The sequence below is a fragment of the Ictidomys tridecemlineatus genome, chromosome 14 (assembly GCF_052094955.1).
Source record: "Ictidomys tridecemlineatus isolate mIctTri1 chromosome 14, mIctTri1.hap1, whole genome shotgun sequence".
Classification (NCBI taxonomy): Eukaryota; Metazoa; Chordata; class Mammalia; order Rodentia; family Sciuridae; genus Ictidomys; species Ictidomys tridecemlineatus.
This window is the reverse complement of record NC_135490.1, coordinates 13290843-13317615: the sequence shown is the minus strand read 5'-3', so window position 1 is coordinate 13317615 and position 26773 is coordinate 13290843. Positions and strand designations below refer to the sequence as shown.

At 44.8% G+C, this 26773-nt stretch overlaps 1 protein-coding gene and 1 long non-coding RNA gene across 4 annotated transcripts; both read right to left on the bottom strand.

Moving 5' to 3' along the window:
• Positions 1-2711: 2711 nt before the first annotated feature.
• Dok2 (docking protein 2) lies at positions 2712-13395 on the bottom strand. Of its 3 annotated transcripts, none has more exons than XM_078030918.1 (5): positions 13278-13395; positions 6339-6620; positions 6021-6108; positions 5038-5222; positions 2712-4575 (listed from the first exon to the last, which is right to left on the bottom strand). In XM_078030918.1, the coding sequence occupies exons 2-5, from the start codon at positions 6366-6368 to the stop codon at positions 3976-3978; spliced, it is 903 nt and encodes a 300-aa protein (XP_077887044.1). In that variant the 5' UTR covers positions 6369-6620; positions 13278-13395; the 3' UTR covers positions 2712-3975. The 3 variants fall into 3 exon arrangements, with proteins under 3 accessions (XP_077887044.1, XP_040149273.1, XP_005329349.1); XM_040293339.2 differs by lacking the exon at positions 13278-13395 and adding an exon at positions 12449-12739; XM_005329292.5 differs by lacking the exon at positions 13278-13395 and adding an exon at positions 7593-12545.
• A 2159-nt stretch (positions 13396-15554) lies between these two features.
• LOC144370293 (uncharacterized) lies at positions 15555-21967 on the bottom strand. The gene is made up of 2 exons (XR_013430233.1): positions 19534-21967; positions 15555-17610 (listed from the first exon to the last, which is right to left on the bottom strand). It is a non-coding gene; the product is annotated as an uncharacterized LOC144370293 (long non-coding RNA).
• Positions 21968-26773: the final 4806 nt, after the last annotated feature.

Here is a 26773-nt window from a genome sequence, read left to right as displayed (position 1 = left end):
TGCAGGTGGCCTATCCACTGGATACATTTTCCAAGAGGGGCCCTGAGGGTCTGCTCAGTGTTTCCTCAATAGCTGTCTTAAAGACTTTCGGTATCCCCCCAACTTCCCCCTAGGCTCCACTTCCCTGCCCTGCCAGCCTCACCCCACCTTTCTGAGCCTTCTGCCACTTCCCCTTGTCAGGCCATGCCAGCCTCAGGGTGGAAGGACTCAGAAGGCCCTGGATCTCAAAAGTGAGAAGGGCCAAGAGCAGTGTTCAGCTTAGGACCCCCACTTCCTGGTCCACACTCCTGAAGACTGTGAGTCTGCGGGGACAAGCTCCAAAAGGCAGATTCCTCCAGCTGCTCCCAAACCCTTCTGGTAGCAGCGTCCTTCCTTCAGGTCCTAGACCCCAACCAAGCCCAGCACAGCTAAGCCCCCTGTGGCCTTTTCCACAGGCTAACACTGCCCCCTGCTGGGCCTGGCTGGGATGGCCACAGAAGAAATTAGAAAGATGCCTTCCATTGCCGGAGACCCCTAACTGCCAGCCCTACCCACAGAGGGCAGAGACTAGGGTCCTCAGGAGCACTGGGCCTTCCTGCCTCCAGGAATCCTAAGGCTGGGATTGAATGCAGACCTTGGTCACAGGCAAAATGAACAGGAAGGTCCCCACCCACTATCTCCAGTCTGCCCATCCCTCTCTCAAATTCCTTCAGGAACTTTTGTCTCCGTGTGTGGCAATGCTCCTGAGGGGCTGATGTCAACTCATGTGCCTGTCATTCACTTCCCTCCTCAGTTCCAGAGCCTCTCTCCAGGCCAGTTGTCTTAACTCGGCTCCTTGGGAGCCTTGTTCTCAAAGCCTGAGTCTCCCTTAAAATCCACCTTCCCTGTGGTCCACATCCAACAGGACAACAGCTACAGGAGGTATCTCTGATGCTTTTTAAATCAGTCTTTTCTGAGTTTTCCTCTTCTGTTCAGCCCATAACCTGGCCCCTCCAACCCCAAGTTCACCTTCCAAGGGGTGGTCGAGGATATTGTCCTAAAGCTCCAGTGGGACTCTCTGCTCAAAAGCCTTAATTCATTCTTCCTTCCTCTCTAATTAGGTACAAACTCTCTGCAACCTGATCAGAATCTGCCTTCCCACCCACAGGCATTGCTCAACCTATGCTGGGGTTACTGGGTTCCATTCTGATAAGCCCATGTGTCGTAAGTTGAAACTATCGTAAGTTGAAACTATCATAAGTCAAAAATGAATTTAATAACCTAAACTAACTTAGGGGGTCATATATTTTTTCATATGCAGAAGCTGGAGAGGAAAAAGGAAAAGAAAGGTGGGGGTAGATCTCATGAAAATCAAAAGGAGCTCAGTAGAGGAAAGGGAAAGAAGGTGGGAGGTGAGAAGGGAGGGGGGAAGTGCTGAGGATTCATATTGGCCAAATTACATTGTTATATTGCATCATGTGCGCATACAAATATGTAACAACAAAATCCATATGTATAATTATACTGCATCAATAAAAAATGTGGGGGGAAAATAATAATATTCTTTAACTACCAGGTGATGGAGGAATTAAGAGCTCGGGCTCACTGCTGCTGCCCGATCTTGAGAGAGGTGATCATACCACGTACGGCTAGCTGGGGAAAAGATCCAAATGCAAAGCAAGGTTTCTACTGAATGACATTGATTTCACACCATCATGAAATCAAAAATCCTAAGTCGAACCAAGGCAAGTCAGGGATGGTATGCAGATGGCTGTATCCACCCTCTTAAGTACAGAACTTCTTACCTCCCCTTGCAGTCTCAACCATGTTCTTATTTGCATCCAGAATGCTCTCCTCATACCCCACTTAAACTCCACCAAACTCCTTCCCACCTGAAGGGTTCACTTTAAACGCCTTTGATAAGAATGAAGCCTTTCTTGGTCCCCCAACAAATAGTAATCTCCTCTGAAGCCCAGGGCCGTGTTTCACCTCTTGTGGCACTCATGTCCCCTCTCAGGACAGACATTTCTGCCTCCTCTGCCCTTCTGGGGGAGAGGTCAGGTAGTCCACAGTGACACACACGGTGACCATAATTGACTCACAGCACTGATATCAGAAATATAGAAACGTCCCTTCTCATGAAAGCAGGTTTTGATGAGACCACAAGGACAGAGACCCTGTGGTAAAACGGAGTGCAAGGAGGACTTGGGCCCCAAGGGAGAATTAGAACTGGAAGGACTCTCAGCTCCCACGTGAGCAGGCCCCTCTTGTTGCCAAGAGGACAAGTCCCAGGGGAGGGAAGGAACTGCCCAGCACCACGCAGCCATTGAGCCCCATTTCTACTGTGGGAGAGGCTCAATAAAGTCCAACCCTTTCCTTTCTTATAGTTTGGCTTTTAATCAACCCCCCAATGCATCTCCCACCATTTTTCCTGCAGTGATCCTATCCTGGCAAAGAGCAGACTGTGGGAACACTGGTGTGGTTCAAATTTCATGTACTGGAAATTTAATCCCCAAATTCTTATGTTAATGCTGTTTGGAGGTGAGATCTTTGGGAGATGATGGGTCATGCGGCAGAGCCCTCATGGATTGGAGTCAGCCATACACAGATTAGTGGGTTGTCCAGGGAGTGGCTTTGTTGAGCTCTCCCTGGCAAGCTGGCTCTGTGTCTTGCTGTTACCGCTGTTGACTGGTGTCGAGTCCTTGCTTCCCCAATGTTGAAGAATAACACCAAAGAAGCACGCCGAGGCAAGGTCAGAGTAGAGATTAGAAGTTTATTAAAGGACAGAAGAAAAGACTTCTCCCAGAGGAAGAAGGGGACCCAGAAGGTGGAATCCAGTTAGCGGACAATGTGTTCCCCTTTTTATAGGTTTGGTGATGGAATGTAGGTTGGAAGGCCTGAGGGGTGGGACACAGGTGGGCCAAAAGGGCAGAAAGGACTTTTGGGATGGGCTTATCACTTCTCTGGGATGGGCCATCTCCAAATCTGTTGGGGGCTGTTCATTAACACTTCTTTGAGGTGGACTTTGGCCTAGGGCCTTTTCGGGACTTCACTAACATTCCATGAATCGTTCTGCGTTTTCCCTGAGTCACTCCCAGCATGGCCTCCATCTTAGATTTCACTCGATATTAGACCCGATTTACCTAACTACACTGACTACCTAACTTTAAATCTGGCTTCATTGCCATGTGATGTCTCTGCCATGTTAAGATGCGGGATGGTCCATGACAGATACCAAGCAGATGCCAGCACCATGTTCCTGGACTCCCTGGTCTCTAGACCCTTAAACCCAATAAGCCTCTAATGTTTTATAAATAACCCAGTCTGTGGTATTCATTCACAGCAACAGAAAACGGACTAAGACAAAGGTCTTCCTGAGGATACCCTGACCTCCACGGGCCTCTGATTCTACAGACAGATGGTTGGGGCCCAGTCTAGGCCTAGGGAGGACCTTGCAGCTGGACAAAGAGGTGTCCAGTGGTGGTCAGTTGGAGTATTCAACCTACCCCCACAGCACTCAGGTCATAACAGAAGTAGTTCAAAAACATTTTAATGCCACAGAGAAATCTGAAACCTGCAGAAAGCTGCAGCCATCCTCCTGGGTGCCTGGAGCTAAGGCTGTCCCAGGGAAGGACCTCAGCAAGCAGGAGGCCAGCACAAGCCAAGGAACCATGGGGTGGGGGGAGTCAAGGAGACTGTGGCTATCCTTTTCTCCTCTGCCCTAAATGCCCCCAGGTTCCTTTTAGGGTCAAAGAAAGAAAAGAGGAAGTGGAAAGGAGTGGGAGGAGGGTGGGTCTCTCCAGGACACTCTGCCTGCTCAGGGCTGGTGACTCAGTGCGCCCTGGGAGGGAGAATCCCTCAGGCCAAACAGGGCAGGCCAGGCCTGGGTCTGCAGAAGGAGCCCACAGAGATGCTCCACGCACTGGCCAAGCTGGAAGGGGAGACAGGCTTCCTCCCCCACAGTCTCCAGCCACCACCCCCCATGTACTTCGAGGTGGCCCCATCTTGACATCCGCATCACTTTGGGCTTTTCTTCAGCACAACATTGTCATACTCAGTTTCCTGTGGCCAGCCAGAGACAGACAAGTCCTGCTGCAGGATGCTGGGGCCCCTTTCCACAGTGGCCTTCCTTCTCCACCCCTCACCCTGGGGCTCCTGCGGACTGTCATACAGAGACAGGGAGGCCATGCCCTCAGGCTCATCATATATGTGGTCAGGTGGAGGGGCTGAGGGCTCCTCGTACAGAGGGTCAGCCAGGAGCAGGGGAGGGCCTGCCAGCATGGCCCTGAAGCTCTTCCCCAGGTTGAGGTTGCGGGCTACTGCATCAAAGGGCAGAGCATATTCCCCCTCGGAGCGCGCCGCAGGCACCAGCGTGCTGGGTGAAGGTGGTGGCAGTGAGTCGTGGGGCCGGGAGTAGGGGCTCTCCGGCCGGGGCAGCACAGTGGGCACTGTGGACACTGTGGCTGGTGGGGGTGGGGGCCCAGGAGGGGCAGCATCCTTCTGGGCAGCAATGGCCTCTTCCAGGGCCAAGAAGATCTCGTTGCCTTGCCGGGTTTCAAACTCAAAGTTGCCCTCTCCAGAGACACAGCGCCGGCCCGCCTCAAAGGAAAAGGTGGTCTGCAGCCAGGAAAAAGGCACTGTTGCTTTCCTGGACTCCCCCCACCCCAATACAGACCCTGTGCCCCCAGCTTCCGTCCGCCAGGAATGGCCAGAGCCCTCTCCCTGAGCTCCTTGCTCCTCTTCCCTCAGTTTCTTCCTCATAAGCCAAACGCCCCCCATCCTCTCTCCCACCCTCTGCCTCCCTCCGCTGAGCACGCAGCTGGGTTGCAGTCCTCCTGGAGAGGATGCAGGAGCACTCCACGCCCTCGCCTGCCGCCCCCTCTCTCCCCTCGCCTGGTCCTTCCCCATGGCCTCCCTCATCCCTCCTCGGCCACCTCTGCTGATTCTCTCCTGTGGACCTTGCTGCCTGCCTTCCTTCCTCCTCCCTCTCCATTTTCTCTTGCACTAATGCGCCTCTGATCACCTTCCTTCTTTCCTGGCTCATCCTCTCAACCTGCCCCAGTGCAGTCCCTCACTCACCTTGTCCCGCCCAAAGCGTCGCAGGAACCTGTAGGGCCAGTCGTACAGCTGGGTGCCTGGATCAGGGCCACTCCACAGCTCCAGAGCACTCACCCCCAACCGGAGCGTGTAAGGTCCTCGGAGCCGGCACCGCTCACTGGCTTCTGTGGGTCTCACGGTAACAGCAAATTCCTTGAGGGAGACCCCTGAAGAGGGGAGGAGAAAGAAGGCAGCTAAGAGAAGCAGCTGGCAGCCCACGCTGCCCGGGTCTAAGGGGATGTGCCAGAGGTCTCTAAAAACTACATCCACGTGCTTGTGATTCCAGCCCCGATCTTGAAAGCTGGCTGCTGGGTGCCAGGGGACCTCCCCTCACTCAAATACCAGGCCCCCCCACTCCCTACCACAGAAGGCCTCATGCCCTCAGACCTCACCCAACCTTGGGCCCACATCCTTCCTGCCACTGTTGCCGGAGCCACAGCCTGGGCTTCTCCACCATCTCTCACCCTGAACCAGCAGCACCCCAAGTCTGCGCTGTCACAGCTGCTGGTGAAGCAGGCCCACACCCTCCCATGTGCTTCCCACGGGCAGAGCTTCGATGGAAGGCAGCCCACCAGCTCCCTCAGTGTCCACCAGCTCACTCCACCCCAGACCCAGGGCACAGAGACAGTGAGCAGAGCAGGACTGCCTGGTCACCAAGGAGCTCCCGGTCCCAGGACACCTTGCACAGCCAAGCCTGAGACAAAGCCATTCTTTTTTTCAGACAATTGCTAAGGTCCCAGCAAGTATCCTGACCTGGGCCTCCAGCTTGCCCTTTCCCACCATCAGGGGCCAGGCAAGCTGTGGTGAGCCGCCCCGGGCTCCCCCATCTCAGGCCACACCGGAAGTCAGCATGATAAGGGGGCCAGCTGGGTGCAGGGCAACCACAGGCAGGAAGAGTTGGCCGCCATCGGCTACACCTCCTCCCAACCATGCCCCGGGAGCCCACCCTGCAGCCCACCCCTCACCTGAGGTCGAGCTGCCGTACAGTTCATTCTCCTCCATGCAGGGCCTGCCACTCTTCCCCTCCAGCCCTGAGGGCTCCTTCCTCCGCCCCTGGGGAGAAGTTTCAGGTCTTACAACCAACACCATCCCAAGGCCCTCTTTGGCCCAGGCTTTCTTTCAGGGCATGCCCAGTCTGCTAGCCCTCTCCACCCTCTGGATTGGGATCCACCCTTAAGGAAGTGCCCCAGCATTCTGACCTTGGCGCTTCTACCACCTTCCCACAGGAAGTATCTAATGCTCCTCTATGCTTATAGCCCTTTCTGCACCCCCAAATGACTCACGGGGAAGGCCAAGAGACAGATGGCTTGCATCCAGTCACCACGCTCAGCGGTAGGGGCTGCCAGCAGGTACAGACGCTCCTTGGTCTCCAGAATGAAGGCACTGGTGTCCCGAGGGCTGCTGGCCTCCCCACCTGCCTCAGCCACCCGCAGGCAGTCACTGAGGCGGATGACCCTCCGGCTGGCCTCTCCCCGACGAAGCTTCTCTGAGCCCTCCTGGAGCTCTAGCCGTGCCAGGGCGCAGCCTGACTCTCCATACAGCACAGCTCCAAACCGGCGCCACTTCTGAACCCAGGTGTGGGAGGCGGAGAACCAAAGGAGTTGGAGAAGGAGAGGTGGTGATCAAAGGGGGAGAGGGACTGCAGCAGCAATTCGGGGACAGGGAGAGGGAACATTCCCAAGAGATCAGAGGAAGCACAGAAGGCAAAAGGGCTCACAGGGTAGAACGCTGGAGATCAGCCTCCAGCAACCAAGACTTTTAGGCCTGCAAGGTGGTGAGCAGGGATGGCTGAGGGCATCCAGGAGCATGGGAATGAGCTCCATGGCTGCAGACTGCAGGAAGGCAGGTGGCAGGCCAACCCTGCAGGGGCTGATGGAAGGAAGAAGAGCCCGAGTCTGGACAGAGTAGGAGGGCGGGCAGTGAGGGCCCAGACCACAGCGTCCTCATCCTGTGGGAAGTCCTGAGGAAGGGCCTGGCTCAGGAACGTCCCTCCTCCCTCCTGAACCTTTCTGCCTCACCACTTGACAGGGTGACCAGCCATGAGAGAGAGAGAGAGAGAAGTGCCTGGGTGGGGGTCAGTGAGGAAAGAGGACTTCCTCATTCAGGAGGCCAGGGAGAAGGAGGACATTGAACAAACCGGAGCCCCAGGTCCCAGGGGTCCCAGCCCAAGCTTAATGCTAGCCACAAACACCCCACCTGGGTAAAAAAGGGGGAAGGAAGCTCCCCTGTCATCCTCAATTGTCCCCCACAAGTTGTCCCCACAAGAAGTTCAACAGAACAAGAGAGATTAAGTCATCACCCTCCTTCCTCCCCACCCCCAACCTATAACCCTCAGCAAAGAGCACAGTTTGGGGACTGATCGGAGGCCTGGTTTGGAAGGCAAGTCAGGTGAGAAAGGAACCCTCCCAGGGCGGAGCTCTCATCTGTCCTGGTGGACAGCGAGGTTCCACAGGAGTTTGGAGACACTGAACTCCTCCCACCCCCGGAATTTCTAGAAGCTCCTACTCTGCCTCGCCCTGGCCCAGCCTGGTGCCCACCTTGCCAAAAGTCTGCTGCTGCTGAAGGTGCAGGAAGCCCTGCTTTACCGCCACCTCTTCCATCCTGACCATCGCCGCCTGGGCTCCCGCCCTCGCTCCTCTCTCTTCTTGGCCTGTGTTCCCCCTTCTCTCAAGTTCATTTCCTCTCTGCCTAGAGCTTTCTGCACTATTCTAGTCTGCGCGATGACGAGGAGCTGATAGGCCCTGCGGTTTCTTGCTCCGTATGTGGTTTTCTTCTTTTTTTTTTTTTTCTTCTGATGAGAGAGTTTCATGCTCAAGCTTCCTGCATTTCCAGTGAGTAACACACAATTTCCAAAAAGCTAAATTTCAGCTCCTCAGTGAGCAACAAGTCAGGTAAGGAAACTAGCATGGGGAGTGGCTGACCCCCAGGAATAGAGACACAGAAAGAAAATCACAGTAAAAACAGGAGCAGAAGACCCTGGCTCAGGCTGGGTGCTGAGCATGACCGAGCGGGAAGAGACCTGAGGAATCAACCATCACAACCTCCTAATTGAAAAGGGAGGAAACAGACTTGGAAAGGTCTGAGGGACTCCTTCAAGGCCACCAAACCAGAACCCAAGGTCTCTGGACTCAGATAGCTGAATCACACACTGCATTCCACACTTAGACTTGACTGCTCCAAACTGCACCTTAGTCGGACAACACTTTTATAAACACACCAATGCACCTGTTCTTCTACATGGGAGCATTCCCTGCTGCCAACAATACCACACATCCCCCTGTGAAGATTCTAGAAATATCAACTTCCCCTCTGGAGAAGAGACTTATTCCCCAGATACATCTCAACCACTAGATTTCACCTTCTTGCTAGCCCTAGTGAGCATTAGAAAGACACTTGGGTTTCATCTGAAACTTAAATTCCAGCAGCTTCATACTTTCCAAAGCTTCCAAGTACACTCTTTCACCAGCCAGCCAGTGTCCCTTGACAAAAGCAGGGCAGGCACAAACTCAGCTAGGGCTGGGGCTGGGGCTGGGGCTGGGGCTGGGGCTGGGGCTGGGGGTTGGGGGAGGAAGTCAAGCCCAGGGCTACAGATCTCTAATGTGCTATTTTGCCAGGCCCCAAAGTGGAATCCAGACTCCATGAAAGAAGATACATGGCTTTGGGGAAAGCCAAGCTCCACAAGAAATTCACCTTAGAACCAGATGGCTTGAAGAAGCAATCTGGATGGAGGCACAGTGCAAAACTGTTGGGGGAAACTGTGAATTAGACAAATGCTCATGGGGTCAATCCCATAAAGGTGCTTATATAACTGCATCCATACACTACCACAGGGGTTCAGGTGCCCTGGTGAGGAGAGTGGTGCATAACTCAGGCCTTCTGTCGTACATACCATGTGATCAAAACAGTTTACAGAGGTGAATGGGCTGGCTCTGGGGGCTGGGCCATTCCATCTCCCTGCCCTCAGCCCAGGGTTTGAAAAGGTTGATCTAAAGCCCAAAGGAGAACCATTAATGTTGTCCTGGATAAAGCATACACTTGGAAGTGGCTAGGAGAACACATTTAGGATGTGGCCTATTGTGTCTCTAGAATACCTAAGGAGAGTCAGCCCTGCCTTGAAGTTAGTGGGGTAAGAGGATTTAGGGTCATATTTTAGGGACTGCCAGAGAATGCCCTTCAGACTTTAGTGTGCAAATCTTGCTAAAAGTGCAAAGGGTGATAAAGCAAGTCTGAAGTCAGTTCCCAGTTCTGACATGTTGACACTCCTGGTGGGTGGGCCAGGCCATAAGGCAGCAAGGCTGTAGAGGATGTTCCTCTCCTTCCCCTGCTCTCCTTCCCCAGAGGTAAGTGGGACACATTTCACTCAGAACCACAGGGGGGCGCCCAAATTTATCAGATTCCTTGGAAACTGTTTAAACCTGGAGGCCTCAGCCCCAGGTAATCCAGACACCCCCATCCCATCCCAGGCCTATGGAAGCTGGAGAAATCCTCCTTCTCCAGCCTCACTCTGAAGAAAGTAACAGGACTGTACTAAGAGCAACACACCTGTTGTCTGTCAAGTTCAACTTCACCTACGCACTTACTCCAGTAGCTTCTGCCTAGCCTCTGGGGGTAACCTGTGAACAGGGGCTGACACCTCCCCTCCCAGGCACAGAAGAGATGAAAAGAATTAGACAAACTTTAGTACCCCAGGCACCACCGAAGGGAAGAAAAAAGTATCAGAGATCAAAGGATCCCAAGGGTCTATATTGAGGCACAGGTGTGTTTGGGGTGGCACCTGGCTTTTGCTTTCACTGGAAAGGGAGGGTCTATAATAGAGGCACCCCTCAATTATAGGCCACTGAGACCCTTTCCTTCACAATGTTTTTTCTCAGCTGGAGTGAAGAGAGACAAGAGCTCCAAGAACTTTGCAACTTTTTGTTACTATCCTACAGAGATTAGCAACCAAATATTTAACACAAAGGAGTTTGTAAACTTTCCTTTGGGGGCAACAGAGGAAGGAACAGGAGAAACTATATCTCACTATTTGTACAAGCTTGGGGGTTAGTAACCTCAAATGATGTTACAGGTGGGAGCAACTACATAAGAGGCAGCTCTGGGCATACAACAGGAGCACAGGTATAAAGTAAGCAAGAGAGATGACAGGGGGCTGGAAAGGACGAAGGACTGGACAAAGAAATAAGTGAGCAGAGATTCTGAAAGATCTATCCCTGCCTCCCCCATGCCCAGAGGATCCTGGCTGAGGGGAGGAGGAGGACAATACCAGTCTCCAAGTTTCATTTCTAGACTATCCTTTCTCCATTAAGTACGTTATTTGTCCTATCACAGAGGTCCTTCCTTATCTACAATTTCAAAAATCACAGTCCAAAAATATTAAATAGATAATACCCAAAACAAACAATTAAGTAACTTAAGTAACTTATATTGCTCTCTATCACCTATTGTTGGTAATCAATTAATGTGCCTACTTTGTAAATGACCTTAGCATAGATGTATATAGGAAAGATATAGCATTCATAGGGTTTGGTACTATCTGCAGTTTCAGGCACCCATTGGGGATCTTGAAATGTATCTCCTGTAGATAAGGGGGAAATAGTGTACTAAAAGCACCCAGTTCTTGAAATTTTCTGAGTAAAGGACTATAATAGAACAGAATTGCAGAATTGCAGCTGTAAGAAGGCTAGAATGATCAGAGTATTATGAGCAAGCAGAGACACTGAAGAGGTGAATTCATATCATGTGGCTTCTTGGGCCACAGCAAGGATTTGGATTCTAAATTCAATGGGAAGCCACTGAGGGACTGTAAGTAATGGTGTAAATTATCTGTTATAATTTTAAGTCTGCAGCTGTATAAAAAATGAATTATCAAGGAGGAAGACAGAAAGTACAAAATCTAGTTATAAATCTAATATCTGAGCTAAGAGAAATGGTGGCTAGGACCAGGGTATTAGCAGTAAGTAGAAATAGAGAAGTGGCCAGATTGGGGCATAAATTAGGTAAAGACTCAGCAAGAATTGCAGGTGGATTTGGATATAGGGTACTAATGAGAAAGAAACTAAGATAACTCCTGGGTGCTTATTTTGAGCAATTGGCTGATGGATGGCGGTACCATTTTGATAAAGGGAAGAGAAAGAGAAAAATAACTGTATGGGTGGGGAGCAATTAGGGGAAAGACACAAATCTGAGCCAGGAAGCTGTAACCTCTCCCCAATCAGTCAAGGAGGGAATCCAAAGATGACCACTGAAATAAGAATTCCAAGAATATACCACCTTAGTGTAACTCAAGGCTAGGAGGCCCCTGACCCTCCACAATCCCTGCTTCTTTACACTCATAGTGCTTAAGGGGGGGCGGGGCTGGAATACAACAAGTATAGAAACCAAGAGATGTTAGGCGCATTGGGCTCCCCAGAAATGAGTCTAAAGCTCTGCCTCACTTATGCCTCCTAAATCTTTTCTGAGTCTCACTGACTGAGCCAATCTTGCATACAGAACCTTTGCTACAAAGGAGTCTGGGTAATGTAGTTTTTACACGTCCTACCTTTGTGAATCAGGAAGACACACTAGGAGAATCAAGAGCACCATACCACTATATACGAACATAAAAGGTGTGTAATTTACTACCACCGTAATTTGGATTATACATAGTAGCACCCAGTAAATCACAGACTTCAAATAACCAACGCTCTGGAAATCTACTTAAGATCGAATGTGGGGGCGAGGGGAGATCTAAAGTAGGGGCATTGAATAGAAACTAGAGTAGAATCCAGTGTTAAAGAAGAACTTGCTTATCTAACACAGGTAACTCATAATGGGAAAAGCAGGAATTGGAATTAGCTGTCCTACCAACCTGAGCCCAGGGGTCCTAATGACCACCAGCAGCACCCCTCCCAGCATCTGACCCCTTTGAGAAGGTAGCCTAGAGTACTGGTTAAGATAGCAATCGGTTTCAGGAGATTAAGACAGTGCCTTCTGTGTGTTTTGATCATCACCACTATTTGGAAGCTATTTCCATGACTGCTTATGCAGGCAAAAACGACAGAAATGAAAACAAGGAAATCACTACTAGGTCGCTGGTAAAATCTGATCAGAGGGCAATGGCCCCGAACAGAAAACCAGAAAACTACAAACATAAATCCAACTGCTGAAAACAGTGTATTGGAGAATAATGAACAGTGCAGGTATGTGGGGATGCGTCGGCCCCGCGCACCACCGAAGCCCCCCGGGGGGTTAACAGTAGGTGCGCTGCCGGATTGCTGTTGCTGTTGGCAGTGGTGGTGATGGTGGCGGTGTCGTCCCAGGGGCAAGTCAAGGGGAAAGACACGTGGGCAGAGGGGAATACCCAGGGAGCAGGGGTTCCAGGTGGGGACGACCCCGGCCCCCATCCGGGAGCCCTCACCGCGCACAGAAGCAAAAGGCTGCGCCACCTCCTACGCCAGCGCCCGCCCGCCGGAACGAGCGCGGCCCCTTTAAAACCCATGTAAACAAAGCTTTGTTCCCCCAGCTCCCCTCCCTCGCGCTCCCCGGGCCCGCTCCTTCCTCCCACTCGGCGTCTCGGGGCCGCTGACGTTGCCCGCGCCTTTACGCCGTCCCAGCCGCGCTGCGCATTCTCCAACCGCGGCCGACCCGCCGGGGCCTGCGCAGCCGAGCGGCGCTACGCCGCGAGCGTAGCGCGACGAGCCCCCAGCGCGCAGGCGCAGCGGCGACGGCGGCGGCGGCGGCAGCGGCCCCGGCCGAGGTGCGCGCTGGGGGGGAGGGGGGGCCGGAGAGGAGCATGAATGGAGCAAAATGGCGGATCATGTGCAGGTGAGAGGAGCCGCGGGGGGAGGGGGCGGCCGCGGAGAGCGGGGAGTGGAGTGGGGGGCGCACGCGGCCCCCGGGGCTCGAGCCGGCTCGGGGCTCGCCAGGCCGCGCTGCCGCCACTCGGGGCTGCCGAGCCGCCGCCCGTCCCGCAGCTTCGGGGCCTTTCCCGCCTCCCGGGCCGGGGGCCTCCTCCATCCCCTCCCACCCGGTCCCACGCCTCGCGCTAGGCGCTGGAGGGGCAGGATCGGTGCCCGGCGCGCACAGCCCCGGCGCCGGGCGGTCGCTGCCTCCCAGCCGGCCAGAGGCCTCGGCGGAGTCCTCAGGGTCCCCAGCGGGGAGGGGAGGGCGACCCCTTGCTGGATGTCCTGAGGGGGGCTGCCCCGTCACGCCGCCGTCACGCCGCGATAACAAAAAAGGATCCTCACTCCGGTGACCCTCGCTCCGCTGAGTCTTTCCCGCCGCCTTCCTCCTCACGGCCTCGAATGCGATAGACCCCCATCCGGCCTCCTGCCCCCTCCCCGGATGCGCCCTCCGCTCCCTCACTCCGGATCGCACGTCCCAGAGGGCCGAGCTCCCGGCCCTCCAAAATGGGAGCTCAGGCCTCGGCCCGCCTCCCCTCGCGTCCCCCTGTCCACAGTGAAGGAGTTGAGCGCCCACACCTCCTGTGAAACGCGGGGTGGAGGGGGGTGTGTCTGAAACGAGAGCTGCAGGGTTGGGTGCAGACGGTGTTCGCGAGGGTCTTGATCCGGCCCCGGAGCGGCCCCACGCGTGCTTCTGGGCCAGGCCACTTTTCCTCAAAGACACAACACAGGCCCGAAAAAAGGACAGCCCACACAAAACCCAGTAGTAGCTGGAGGAGCGCAGGGTATTTCTGGCAAACTAGGTAAAGTTTTTCCTCTCTATGCCTTAGATCTGATATTTTTATGACAGTTATTGATGCAAATCCATTGGGAACCTTCCGATTTTCTAAGTAACCAATCCCACAGGTTTTGAGTTGTAGGAAGTAAAGATTACAGAGCAATGTCGCCTTTATTTTGCATACTCTATGGTATCATTCCTCAAAAAGAATGATCTTATTCCTGGTATATCTACAAAAGCGTCAGTGGCATGACTTCTTTTCGTTTCTTTGGAAGAGAAGAGACTAAATAAAAGACTCATTTTGCAGGCAAGGATGTAGAGCAGATCTTTGGAATGTGAGGGACGAGTTATCAGGGCAGGATTATATGAAGAAACAACCACAAATGAAGACCACAAGATTTGTGTTTTGAAGCCAGCATCATGGCCAGCACCATCGAAAGAAAATAGCAATAAGATTTGTACAAAATGATAATAATAATAGTAGTATGGTACCTTGAGTTTTTATTGCAGCTACTGCTAAGCATGAAGCAGTTTATGTGATTAAAAAAAAAAATCCTTGCAATTTAAACAAGTAAGTAGGCAGAAATTACTTCTGGCACTTAGAGGAACAGCCTCAATGCACAGGACTGATGTGAGATTTGCTTACAGTAAAGAGCACTTTGGGTCCAGTGGTCTTTTATATACTAGGGGGTAAAAAATTAGTGTCCATGAACTCATTCCAGAGCATGATTTGAATAGATAGCCTTTTTAAAGGATGCTTTGGCCTGCAGAGGAAGAAGCCGATACTTTTATAGATATACATCTGTCTTGTTTACTATAAGAAGGATCCCTTCGTGTGAGCTCTCCCACATTTCTGGAGCAAAACAGTTGTCATTCCTAATTGTTAGAAAGTCAAGATGTATCAAAGCAATTTTCATAGCCTTTTTTTGCTCAAAGGAGGGTTTGTTGTTTTTAGTAAGGAGTTGTTTTTCTCTAATCCACTTAAAAATAAATCTACCAAAGTAAGAATTAGCTTTTCAAAACAGGGAAGCATGCTGTCAGTGATTTGTTTTTATTCTTCATTTACTTTTAAGAACTTTTAAGAACTCAATTGAGTGGTAAGTGGTGTCTATGCCAATGGGTAAGTTTGTGATTTTTTTTCTTTCTGGGGAGAATAGGGTATGTGGCTTTTCTTTGTTAGACCACCAAGTTAGTATTGGGCACTCACAGACTTTAAAGTGGTGTTTTATTGTTACAGAAACCTTTCCAAGAGAAAAGATATACTCTCCTTTCAGTGAATTTAGTAAATAAAAACCAGTCTGTAGTTCATTGAAGAGGGAATACTTTCCTCAAAATGCTGTTTGAGCATGAAGTTTAATAAAGAAGTTTATTACAGTTTATTAATCTTAAGATGAAGATTATTTGAAAGCTCCACATGTATAACTAAATAGTTGTCATTATATATCTAGTACTTTTCTGAACCACTAGGGTGAGCCATTTTTTTTTAACTCCATGCTAAGCATTTTATGATTGTCAAGTCCTCTCAGTCTGAAGTCTTAGTTATCTCTCCTCTAAGGTTGTGTTTTATGAAAGATTTTAAGTGCTGTAAAACTTTAGTAATGGAAAAATTATAATATTTAGTTTGTCTTTTAGCTCTGTTGCTGTCATAAAAAAAAGAAAACCATTGAGAGAGAATTTTAATATTTATTATTTATCGGCAGACACAACATCTTTGTTGGTATGTGGTGCTGAGAATGGAACCCAGGCCGCACGCATGCCAGGCGAGCGAGCTACCGCTTGAGCCACATCCCCAGCCCGTAATGGTTTTCTTATCCTTGGTCTTTTTTTTTTTTTTAAAGAGAGAGTGAGAGAGGAGAGAGAGAGAGAGAGAGAGAATTTTTTTTTAATATTTATTTTTTAGTTCTCGGCGGACACAACATCTTTGTTGGTATGTGGTGCTGAGAATCGAACCCGGGCCGCACGCATGCCAGGCGAGCGCGCTACCGCTTGAGCCACATCCCCAGCCCTTATCCTTGGTCTTAAATGAACTTATTTACTTACCTCATTGGCTGTGGTTACAAGCCTAGAGGGAAATATCAGACTCATTCGGATGTAATTATCTTTGGTTACCCCTCATTCCATTTTCTAAAAAATATTTAAAGATAATGAAAATAATGAGGATTCACTGTCTTCCTTTGCTTACTGGTTATTGCAAAGAGATGACAACTGAGTAAAGTGGAAATGACAAAGATTAAGAAGAAGGATCATATATTAATGGTATTAGTTGATGTTCAGAACCTTGACCGGAAGAATATTTATTAAATATGTTAATAAGTAAATATATTAATTATACAATATAAATAATAGCATGAAAAATTCTGGGGTCTTGATGGATGTATTGTATTATTATGCTGAGCCTTACACAGAGTCTTAATTTACTGGGCTCTTCATTATAACTATGCAATAACAAAAAATTGTTTTCAAAGTAGTCATAATTTGTTTTAAACTTCAGGTGCAGTAATTAAATATTGACTGTCAGTGTAACTCTAGGGAGCTATGAAAAATCATTACAAGTGATAGGTTAAAATTTAACAGTGAAAATTTTTAGCCATATTATAGAAAAAGTGACAGTTGTCATTTCAGTATTTAAAAAACCCCCAAGAAAATAATGGGCACAATGAGTAGTCCATTTTGAAAAGGGAGTCCTGTACAACTTTTGAGAGTTTTAAATGGAAGGAAAAAAAAAAAAAACAAATAGTAACTTTTGTAACTTTTTAAGCAAACTAAAACAATGTGGGAATGTTTAATTGTGTGCAAGGCCCTTTGCTCTGCAGGGGATGCAGGATAAGGAAGGCCCTGGAGCCAGAAGCTAAGGTGTCAGGTTCTGATGCTCTTTGGACAGGCTTCAGAAGCACAAATGGAAGTACAGGAGTGATACAGGGATAGCTCCATCCCCCTACCCAGCCCCACCCCATCTACCTCTTTTGTGGATTTTTTCACAAATAATGTGTCCATATTTTATTTTTTGAGACTGGGTCTTGCTGTGTTGTCCATACAGACCATCTCAAACTCCTAGGCTCAAGCTGTCCTCCTGCCACAGCTTCCTGAAGTCTGGGATTACAGGTGCTTGCCATCATGCTGGGCTAATATATCTATAGAGTATTTATGTAACTTGATAACTCTTTGACTTTTTATTTCCTTTTGTGAGAACACTCGGAAAAATTAAAGGATGTATGTATACGTGTGTACCATTCAAATAAATACTTATTCAGTAAAACACAACATATTTTACTGTGGTGAAATAATCTCCAATTTAGATGGAGGTAATAGAAAGAAGCATTGAGAAGATTTCTGTCCTGTATCTTACAGAAAAATTAGCTTCCATTTGATGCAGAAACTTATGGTCATATCACCAGCTGTATTTCTTCCTTCTTGGTTGAATTTTGAAAACAATATTGTACCATAGCACTTCAAGGAGGGAAAATTGGCAATTTAAACCAGTAAGCTAATTTCTCTCTGTAGGTACAGCTACTGAGGCTACTCTTCACTTCAATATGTGTAAGGAAGGTAGTGTTTTAAAATTGCATTTTTTTGTTTGTTTGTTTGTTTGGGAGTAGCTTAACTAGATGGTTCTGGTTGGGGTCTCATTTACAGTCTAGCTGTAGGCTGCAGTCAGTTTCAAGGTCTGACTGGGATTGGAGCTTCTGCTTTCAAGTGCCTGTGCTGCTCCAGGTCTCAGTTCCTTGCAGGCTTGGTTAGACTGAGGGCCTGGGTTCATTTCTGGCTGTTGTCTGGGGCTTCAGTTCTTCACCACGTGGGCTTCTCCTAGTGCATCATTTCTAAAGATTTCTAATGATGTCTCCTCTGTATAAGTGACTCATCTGTGTTATTTTTTTAACATCTTTTTGATATACGGTATACCTAGAGACAGATACAAAGAAAAAAAAGTATTCTGTTTGATGAATTTTTACAAAGTGAACATTCTTTTATAACCAGCTCCTAGATCAAATCAATATTGTCAGTGCCCCAAGAGTCCACCTGATGCCCTCTCAACAAATGCTCATACCTTGCTCCCTGCATACTTCAGGGTAACTACTGTCCTGTCATTTAGTTTTTTATGCTTTTACAACTCATGCTGAGTAACTTGAGAATTTTAACTTCAAAGCCAGTGGGATAAACAGTAGTTATTCAGCTTTCGGGGATTTCTTTTATTTATTTTTGAGAACATGATGGAAGCTATATTACTACTCTCTGGAGGAGGGTTGGAAGAAAAATGTACCTCCGTGAAATTTTGTTAGCAAATTCAGATCATTTGCAAAACTTAGAACTAGAATTTAAAGACATATTTCTTTTTAGATGAAAATGTTCACATTTCATCAGAAAGCTGATTTATCAGTGTTTCTTTCTTGACCTCTTTGAAAGACTAGTTCATGATTATAATATGTGTTCCTGGACAGTTATACACAAACTGAGTTTTTAGACACTGAATTATAGTCTTAAGGATAATCAGTACCAGTGACCTTAAAGCATCTACCAATGTCCAGTTATTGCTGTGTGGAATCACAGAAGGAAGTAATACTTGAATGGGAAGATGATAACAAGCCTGGGTTATTGAGTTGTGAGTTTGTAATGAGATGATGATTTTGTCAACAAGTCCTGAGTGAAGGATTATTACTACCCATTACCACTTTCCTCCATTCCAGTACATTCAAGGAATACAGTTTACTCACAATTACAGTGACTCACTAGCAGGGAGCTCTCAGTGGCATGCTTATAGTTCCCAAGGGGCATATCAAAGTCCTGAGGGAGGGGGAAGAATTTTAAGAAACTAGTCCTAAGTGTTTCTAATGTTTGCATACTTGGCTCTTTACCACTTCACACATGTGTGCATGTGCCCGCACTCTTACTACCATACAATGGAAAGGATGTGTTTGAGAGAAGGCAAATTGAAAACTTCACGCTAGCATTAATTGGACTTTTAACTGCTTGCCACTTTACATGATCTCATTTAATCCTCACAGCCACTGTACAAGGCATTGTGAAGATAATAGCAATGAAATTTTCCTTGAAAGAGATTAATTAAAAGACCTGGTATCCCTGGAAAATTGGAGAACCATTGGAAGATTTAGATAGTAATTGTGGTGGTAGTTATTGTAAAATTTAACGAAATTCAACCTTAGTTGGAGGTGGTATTTGCCCTTTCCATAAAAAGTTTGCAGAGCCTTGGTGCATTTTCTTAGGAGAAAAGTTCTGAAATCTGTTGCCTGACTTTGAGAGCAAGGGTGGCACCAACCAGAGTATGTTTCTAACTAAAGTCTAGTTTGGCAGAACCAGATCAGACTCAGAAATTATTTGATATGTTTTATCAGCTGTGGCACTCTGGGATCTCTCCTACAGTGTTCAAAATGGTAACCACTAGTCACATATCCCTACCTAAATTAAAAATTAGGCTGGAGTTGTGGCTCAGTGGTAAAGCGCTCACCTAGCCTATGTGAGGCACTGCCATCAGTCCTCAGCACATATAAAAAAAATAAAATAAAGGTTATTGTGTCCACCTACAACTAAAAAAAATTGTTTTAATTAATTTATTCAGTGTTGCCACATTTCACATAGCACATGTGACAGGTGGCATAGTGCAGATGTAAAATATTTTCATTTTCATGGAAATTTCTGCTGGACAGTAGCACTCTAGAATAAGAACTTGCTAGTGAACCAAAGAGAAGCAGAAGTGGCACATATATTATAGAATTGCTTTGATATTGCCAATAAAAATAAGCTCAATCTTCATCCTCCCATATGTGTATGAATGCAAATGGATATATTAAATGATTTAAGATTACTTACTGTTTGTGCTATAAGCCTATGATATGTTCTGTTCTCTTGACCAAAGTTGAGGAGAAGCAGTGTAATCATAAAAAAACAAAAAAGAAAAGAAGAAGAAAGAAAAAAAATCATTTTTCATGATAGGCAATAGTGGGGACAGGTATTTGTTTGAATAATGTTTAGGGGGTTTATTTGTTTCTACAGTATTGCAGATTGAACCAATGGGTGCTCTACCACTGAGCTACATCCCCAACCCATTTTATTTTTTATTTTGAGACATGGTCTCACGAAGCGTTCAGGCTGGCCTCACACTTGTGTTTCTCCTGCTTCAGCCTCCTGAGTCACAGATTATAAGGGTCTAGCACCATGCCCAGCTGGAAATAGTGTTTTAAGGACTGGGGAAGGGGTTTTAACATATTCTTTCCCAAAGCACTTTGCAAAAATAAACGTTCTAAAATTCTGATGTATTTGTAATCAGTTTGTAAGTAAGTTGAAGAATATAGAAGATATTAAACTATTAAATCACTGATTCAAGATGCTAAGTCCTGATATACTAGAAATTTTGGTTCCCTTCAGTTTCTAATTTTAAAATACCCTAAAGTTTTTCATAGTAATAAATAGCTATAGTTTTGGAAATAATCCAGAAATATTCTGAGTTAAAGTGTTAAAAATGGCTGGTTTTGAGATTGAATTTATTGTATAGCACTTTTTAAATTAATTGGTACATGTGGTTTTACATTATAGTAGGATTCAATGTGTCATAGTCACGTACACGTAACATAATTTGGTCAATTTCATTTTTCCACTTCCTCCGCAAATCCCCTTCCTTAACTCTACTGGTCTCCCTTCTGTTTTCACAAAGCCAGTATTTTTATTTTCTCTCTAGTTTCCATATATGAGAGAACTTGTAATCCTTGACTTTCTGAGTCTGATTTACTTTGCCCAACATGATGCTCTGCAGTTTCATTTGTTTTCCTGCATATGACATGATTTTGTTCTTTATGGCTGAATAAAATTCTATTATATATATTTATCACATTTTCTTTTTTATTCATTTATTGGTGAATACCTAGACTGGTTCTATAACTTGGCTATTGTGAATTGTGTTGCACATATTACTATAGTACAATGACTTTATTTTTTTATTTTTATTTTTTTTTTTTTAGTTATAACAGTATCTTTATTTTTATGTGGGGTTGAAAATAGAACCCAGTGCCTCATGAATGGTAGGTGAGCGCACTACCTCTGAGCCACAGCTCCAGCCCCATGACTTTTAATTCTTTAGGGTAGATACCAAGAAGTGGTATAGCTGAGTCTTATGGAAGTCTTTTGAGGAACCTCCATTTACTGATTTCCTTAGTGTTTGTACTAATTAATAGTCGCCAAAGTGTATAAACAGTATTCCTTTTTCCCCACATTCTCATCAGCATTTAATGTTTTGTTGTTGTTGTTGCAGTACTGGGGATTGAACCCAGAAGCATTTTATCTCTAAGCTATATCCCCAGTCCTTTTGGTTTCGAGGCAGTCTCAGTTGCCTCAGGCTCAAACTTGTGATCCTCTTGCCTCAACCTCCTGTGTCTCTGGGATTACAGGCCAGAACCACTGGGTCTGGCTGTTGTTTGTATTCTTGATGTTTGCCATTCTAAGTGAGTCAGGTGAAATCTCAATGTAGTTTCAATTTGCATTTTTCTAATTGCTAAAGATGTTGAACATTTTTTCATGTATACGTTTGCCATTTAAATGTATTCTTTTGAAAAATGTATTTAATTCATTTCCCCATTAATTGATTGGGTTATCTGGTTTTTTCCCATGGTAAGTTTTTGAATTTTTTTGTATATTCTGGATAATAACCTTCTATTGGAAGAATAGCTGGCAAAGATTTTCTCCTAGTCAGTAAGTTCTCTCTTGATACTCTTGTTTCCTTTATCATGCAGAAGCTTTTTTTATATTTGCTGTCATCTCATTTCTTAATTTTTGGTGTTATTTCCCAAACTTTAGGAAATCATTGCCTTCACTTCTATGTTGCAGTGATGCCTCTGTATTTTCTTCTAGCAGTTGAAAAGTTTCTGGTCTAACTTCTAGGTCTTTGGTCCGCTTTGGGTTGACTTGTGCGGCATGAGAGATAGGGCTCTAATTTTATTTTTCTACATGTGGATATCCAGTTTTCCCAGCACTGTGTGTTAAAAAGCCTATCTTTTCTCCAACCTATGTTTTTGGCGCTTTGTCAGAGATGAGATGACTGTATTAAGATTACATTTAAAAGTGTATCTTTGCTGAAAAATCTCTGATTCTACTTGTTAGGGGTAGGCCTAACTAATTCTAAATAGTGACATGGAAGTTAATAAAGACATTATTAAATAGCTATTCACCTTTGGCAAAAATATTATGTATTATTTTGTTGACATAAATAGAGATGGTTAGCAGGTTTGGGGTGATTCACTGTTTAATGTCAATATCTTCCTAATCCTTCCTAGAAATATTTGCTAAATTAGAAATATAAATGCACCAGCTGACACTGAAAGATATGGGGGTTCTAATTGATGTTCTGCGTGTAAGTATAAGGAAATGAGGCGTATTTTCGAAGTTTCCAAAAATGTTCTTCTTTAAACGCCCTCTTCATTTCTAGTTTCAAACATACCTTATATTACATTCTCCAACTTATTAATGTCTCTCGTATGTACCCTTAATGTGTCTCACCTATTTTCTATCTAACAGAATGGCATTGTTACAATAGTATTATTATCTTGGTGATTTGGTGAGATAGAAGGAATGATAATTAAGTATGTACATCAGTAAAGTTCCTTCATTTGTCTGGTATTTTTTATCATGTACTACATCCAGATTGCTAGGCAGTGCATATATAAATGTGAATGAGGTACAGCATCTATGCTTGAGGACCTTAGTAGCCAGATATATATGCCAGTAAGGATTACCAGGTGATTGTCAGTAATGTGACACCTGTATGCATAGAACATAATGAGCCACAAGTGTCAGTCCTCCCTCAGAGAGCCAGGAAGGTCTTTTTTCCTTTTGTTTGTGGGGGGGTTTTTTTTGTTTGTTTTTGTTTTTGCATTACTGGAGTTGGAATCCAAGGGTGCTACATCACAAAGCTACTTCCCTGACTCTTTTAAAAAATTTTTGTTTTGAGATGTCTCAGTAAGTTGCCCAGGATGGCCTTGAACTTGAGATTATCCTGCTTTAGCCTCATGAGTGACAGGTATTATAGGCACGTGCCACTCTGCCCAGCAGGAAGGTCTTAAAGTGGTAGATAATTTAATTAAGCCAGATCTAAAAAGACTTTGTATTCTCCAAATTATTTAGACCACACCAGACTGAGAGAGTGCCATAAGCAAAGCTGTATGTTTACAGGACATTCTAGGAAAAGGAAGTAAATATGGCTCCTCTATAGGAAATAACGAGGAGTAAGATGAGAAATGAGAATGTGATGGTAGGAAGGGACCAGAACACCAAGAACCTGTATTGAAAGACAGAATGATTACTGTGGCAGTGGTAGAGAAAATTGATTGGACGCACACAAAATAGGAGATGAAGCAGTAGTCGGTACTAGCAGTAATCAGGTTAGAAGTAAGGCAGTAACTGTGAAGATGGAAAACAGAATATTGATGTTAAGGAAGTTACACTAGTTGGGACCTGGTTGACAGCTGAATGTGTTAAGTTTAAGAAGGCAGACTCCCACATTTCTGGGCAGCCAAGTGGAGACAGAATAAAGAAGACATTGAGAAAGAGTAAGATCAGTCTTGAATATAAGAGTTTGAGGTGCTCACATACATTTAAGCGGAGATAGCCAATAAACGATTGTTTTTCTGAAACCGACTTGGATTAGAACACACATTTTTTTTTTATAGTGAGGTTCCATTTCAGTGACCTTGAGATGTTATAAATATGTAAAACGTCACCTCCTTACAACATGTACCCATCTTATTTCTGATATACTATGGCAACTGAAAGACTCAAGTAAAACCCTGAAAGTTTGTTCTAGATTCAGTTACCTTGGCAAGCATAAAATGCTTGTGACAATCAGCAATGAAACTGCAAGAATTTAATTTATTGGCATACATTTAATGTAAAAAAAGAGGAGGTCATATTTTTACAAATTTGAATTGGCTAGTAGAACCATCAGTATCTCTTAAAGGTTTCTCTATTAAGGCAACTAAGAGTAATTCTACTTGGGGCTGAGGTTGTGGCTCAGCAGTAGAGTGCTCGCTTAGCATGTACGAAACCCTGGGTTCAATCCTCAGCACCACATAAAAATGAATAAATTAAATAAAAGTATTGTGTCCAACTACAAATAATAAATAAATATTTTTTAAAAAGGAGTGATTCTACTTTTATCTGTCCTTGATCCATTTTGCGTCTCTGTCCTATTTTTTTAACTTTTGGAAAAGCAGATTCCTTTTTCTATATCATGCATCATCTATTTATCCCCTATCAATTACTGTTTTAGGGGTACCCAGAAAAGAATTTTTTTTTTCTTGCAGTGCTGAGAGTTGAACCTGGAATGATTTGCCACTGCAGGACATTTCCAGCCCTTTTTATGTTTTAATTTGAGACAGAGTATCCCTAAGTTGCCAAGACTGGCCTCCAACTTGCAATCCTCCTGTCTGGGATTACAGGCATGCTCAAAGACTTCTTTTTAAAAATCTTCTGTTAAAATGTTCTTCTAAGGGCTGGGGTTGTACCTCAGTGGTAGAGTGCTTGTCTAGCATGGATGAGGCACTGAGTTCAATCCTCAGCACCACATAAACACACACACACACACACAAATAAATAAATAAATAATAAAGGGTAAATTCTCTCAGAAAAAAATTAAGAGGTTCTTCTAAGTCTTTTATAGTGAAGTTTGTCTGCTCTTCCTTATTTGCTGACTTGAATTCCTGGAAAGCATTTTTCACAGCTCATACAGTAGTACAAACTTAAAAACCATATTGATATTTTATATAACTGTTAAGGGAAAAATTATTTAGAATTTCAGAGAATGAGAAAACCAGCAGTGTGGGGGGCATGTGTACCAAAGTCTCTTAAGAAACATTTACTTAAATTTTTTTTTTTTTTGGTCAGAGAATAAATATGGCATTATGAATTTTTTTGCTTCTCTTAAACAGAGTTCAAAATTCCAAGATTAAGTACTTATGATTGTTTTTGTATTTTTTCCTTTAATGTTCTGGTTTGAATTTAATACTGTGCTTTATTGTTGAGCTTTCTAAAAGAGTACATATGATGTTGGGGGTTTTCTCATGGGAAAAGAGATAAGGGAAGCTGAGAAGCTTTCTTTGGATTTTTATGCCAGTAAAAACATTGTCCTCTTCCTTTATGCCTGTACCTTTTATCTCCTCTTTCATTCTTTCTAACTTTAAATGTATATTAATGGTTAGAATGCTAAGTCAATAGGCCAGGGGAGATGCTGAGTCTTAATATACTAACAGCCAGCTAGTCTCAGGAACGATAGGTGTGGTTGTTCGCTATTTGTATCTGTGACATACAGGTATAAAGAAATAATATCCAAAATGACATTCAAGGAGAATACATTATAATGTACATTGACCTCTGTTAGAGAATAAAAAATTTGTTTATAGGGTAAGAAAGTATTAAATTGGCATGTGGTATACTGTAGTACTTTACTGCCACGGTTGTAAGCACACACCACATCATCAGGTTTTAGAAGACAACTGAAATTTCCTTCTTTTTGCTTGACTTTACAGTGTTATTGTTTTTTACCGCTATTTAATAGAGGATGTGCTGCAATTTAAAAATTTGTCTACTTTGAAGCCCTATAAATCATTAGTTCTCCAATCACACATACAAGTTTGTTTAACATTGGAATATTACCCTGACCCATATTTCTAAACAGACTGAGTATTCTGATTATTTACAACAGTAGCTTGTTTCATGTTAAATATTATATTTTTATGTGGGTGTATTAAGAAAGCATTTTTAAGCCAGTTAGCATTTCTCTATCAAATCTGTTTTGTTTACCCACAGCTTAATATTTGGAATGATTCGTTTATTTTTTAATTAATTTATTTATTTTGGTGCTGAGGATTGAATTCAGGGGCACTCAACCACTGAACCACATCCCCAGTTCTATTTTGTATTTTATTTAGAAACTGAGTCTTACTGAGTTGCTTAGCACCCCACCATTATTGAGACTGGCTTTGAACTCATGATCCTCCTATCTCAACCTCCCAGCAGAATGGTTCAATATGAATACAATAATATTACTATATGTCCATGTTAATCAAAATGATGTTGATATCAGGTTAATGAAGTAGAATTAAAATTACAAAATATTAAGTTAGAAATAAATTTAAGAGTATGATAGTAGCCAGGCATAGTGACCTATACCTATATTCCCAGTGACTGGGGAGGCTGAGACAAGAGGATCTCAAGTTCAAAGTCAGCCTCAGTAACTGTGAGGCCCTAAGCAACTTTGACACCCTGTCTCAAATGAAAAATAAAAAGGGCTGAGGATGTGATTCAGTGGTAAAACACCCCAGGTTCAATCCCCCTGTACCAAAAAAAAAAAAAAAAAAAGTGTGATAATACAGTAAAAAGAATTTACTTACCCTTTGTTTGGAAAGTAACTTAGTATTCATTATTGTTTCTTAGAACAAATATAGGAATTTTAATTTTTCCAGCAATCAAAGTGTAATTTTGTTATGCAGTTAGCTCAATAAAAGAAAAAGGTACAAGTAAACATGCTTGGAAAAGTTTAGGCAAGAAAAGGACAAAGAAGTGGGTTTCTTGGGGTTTTTTGTTTTTGGTGCTAGGGGTTGAACCCAGTTATGCTTTACTTAATGCTGAGCCATATACCCAGTGCTTTTTATTTTTAGTGTGGCTGAGTTGACTGTGACCCCTCACTTGTGGTCAGGTATGAAATTTTCCACTTGCGGGTTCATTTGAGGCTGCCCTTGAACTTGAGATCCTCAAAAAGTTAAAGTTGTGTTTTGGTATGTGTGTGTGTGTGTGTGTGTGTGTGTGTGTGTGTGTGTGTACACCTTATTACATTACACACATAGATCCTGATCATTTTAATTCTAACTAGATCATAGTAAACCAAACTGTTTTTACTAGGAATATTTAGCATTCTTTGATTAAATTAATTAAAGCTATTCTAAGCATTGTTTATATGAAAAAGCAAAACACTTGATCATATTTTCAATTGGATCTGCTGACACTTTTTTGTAGAGACCTAATTTTGCTCCTTTTCATATGAATTTTCTCAATACTGTTGTACAGTCCT

Coding starts and splice junctions, on each gene's coding strand:
- Dok2 (XM_040293339.2), bottom strand. CDS start 12,529: ATGGGTTTTAAAGGGGCCGCGCTCGTTCCGGCGGGCGGGCGCTGGCGT. Junction 6,109..6,338: donor TCTGTCTCTTGGCCTTCCCC/GTGAGTCATTTG, acceptor ACTTCTCCCCAG/GGGCGGAGGAAGGAGCCCTC. Junction 5,223..6,020: donor GTACGGCAGCTCGACCTCAG/GTGAGGGGTGGG, acceptor TCCCCTCTTCAG/GGGTCTCCCTCAAGGAATTT.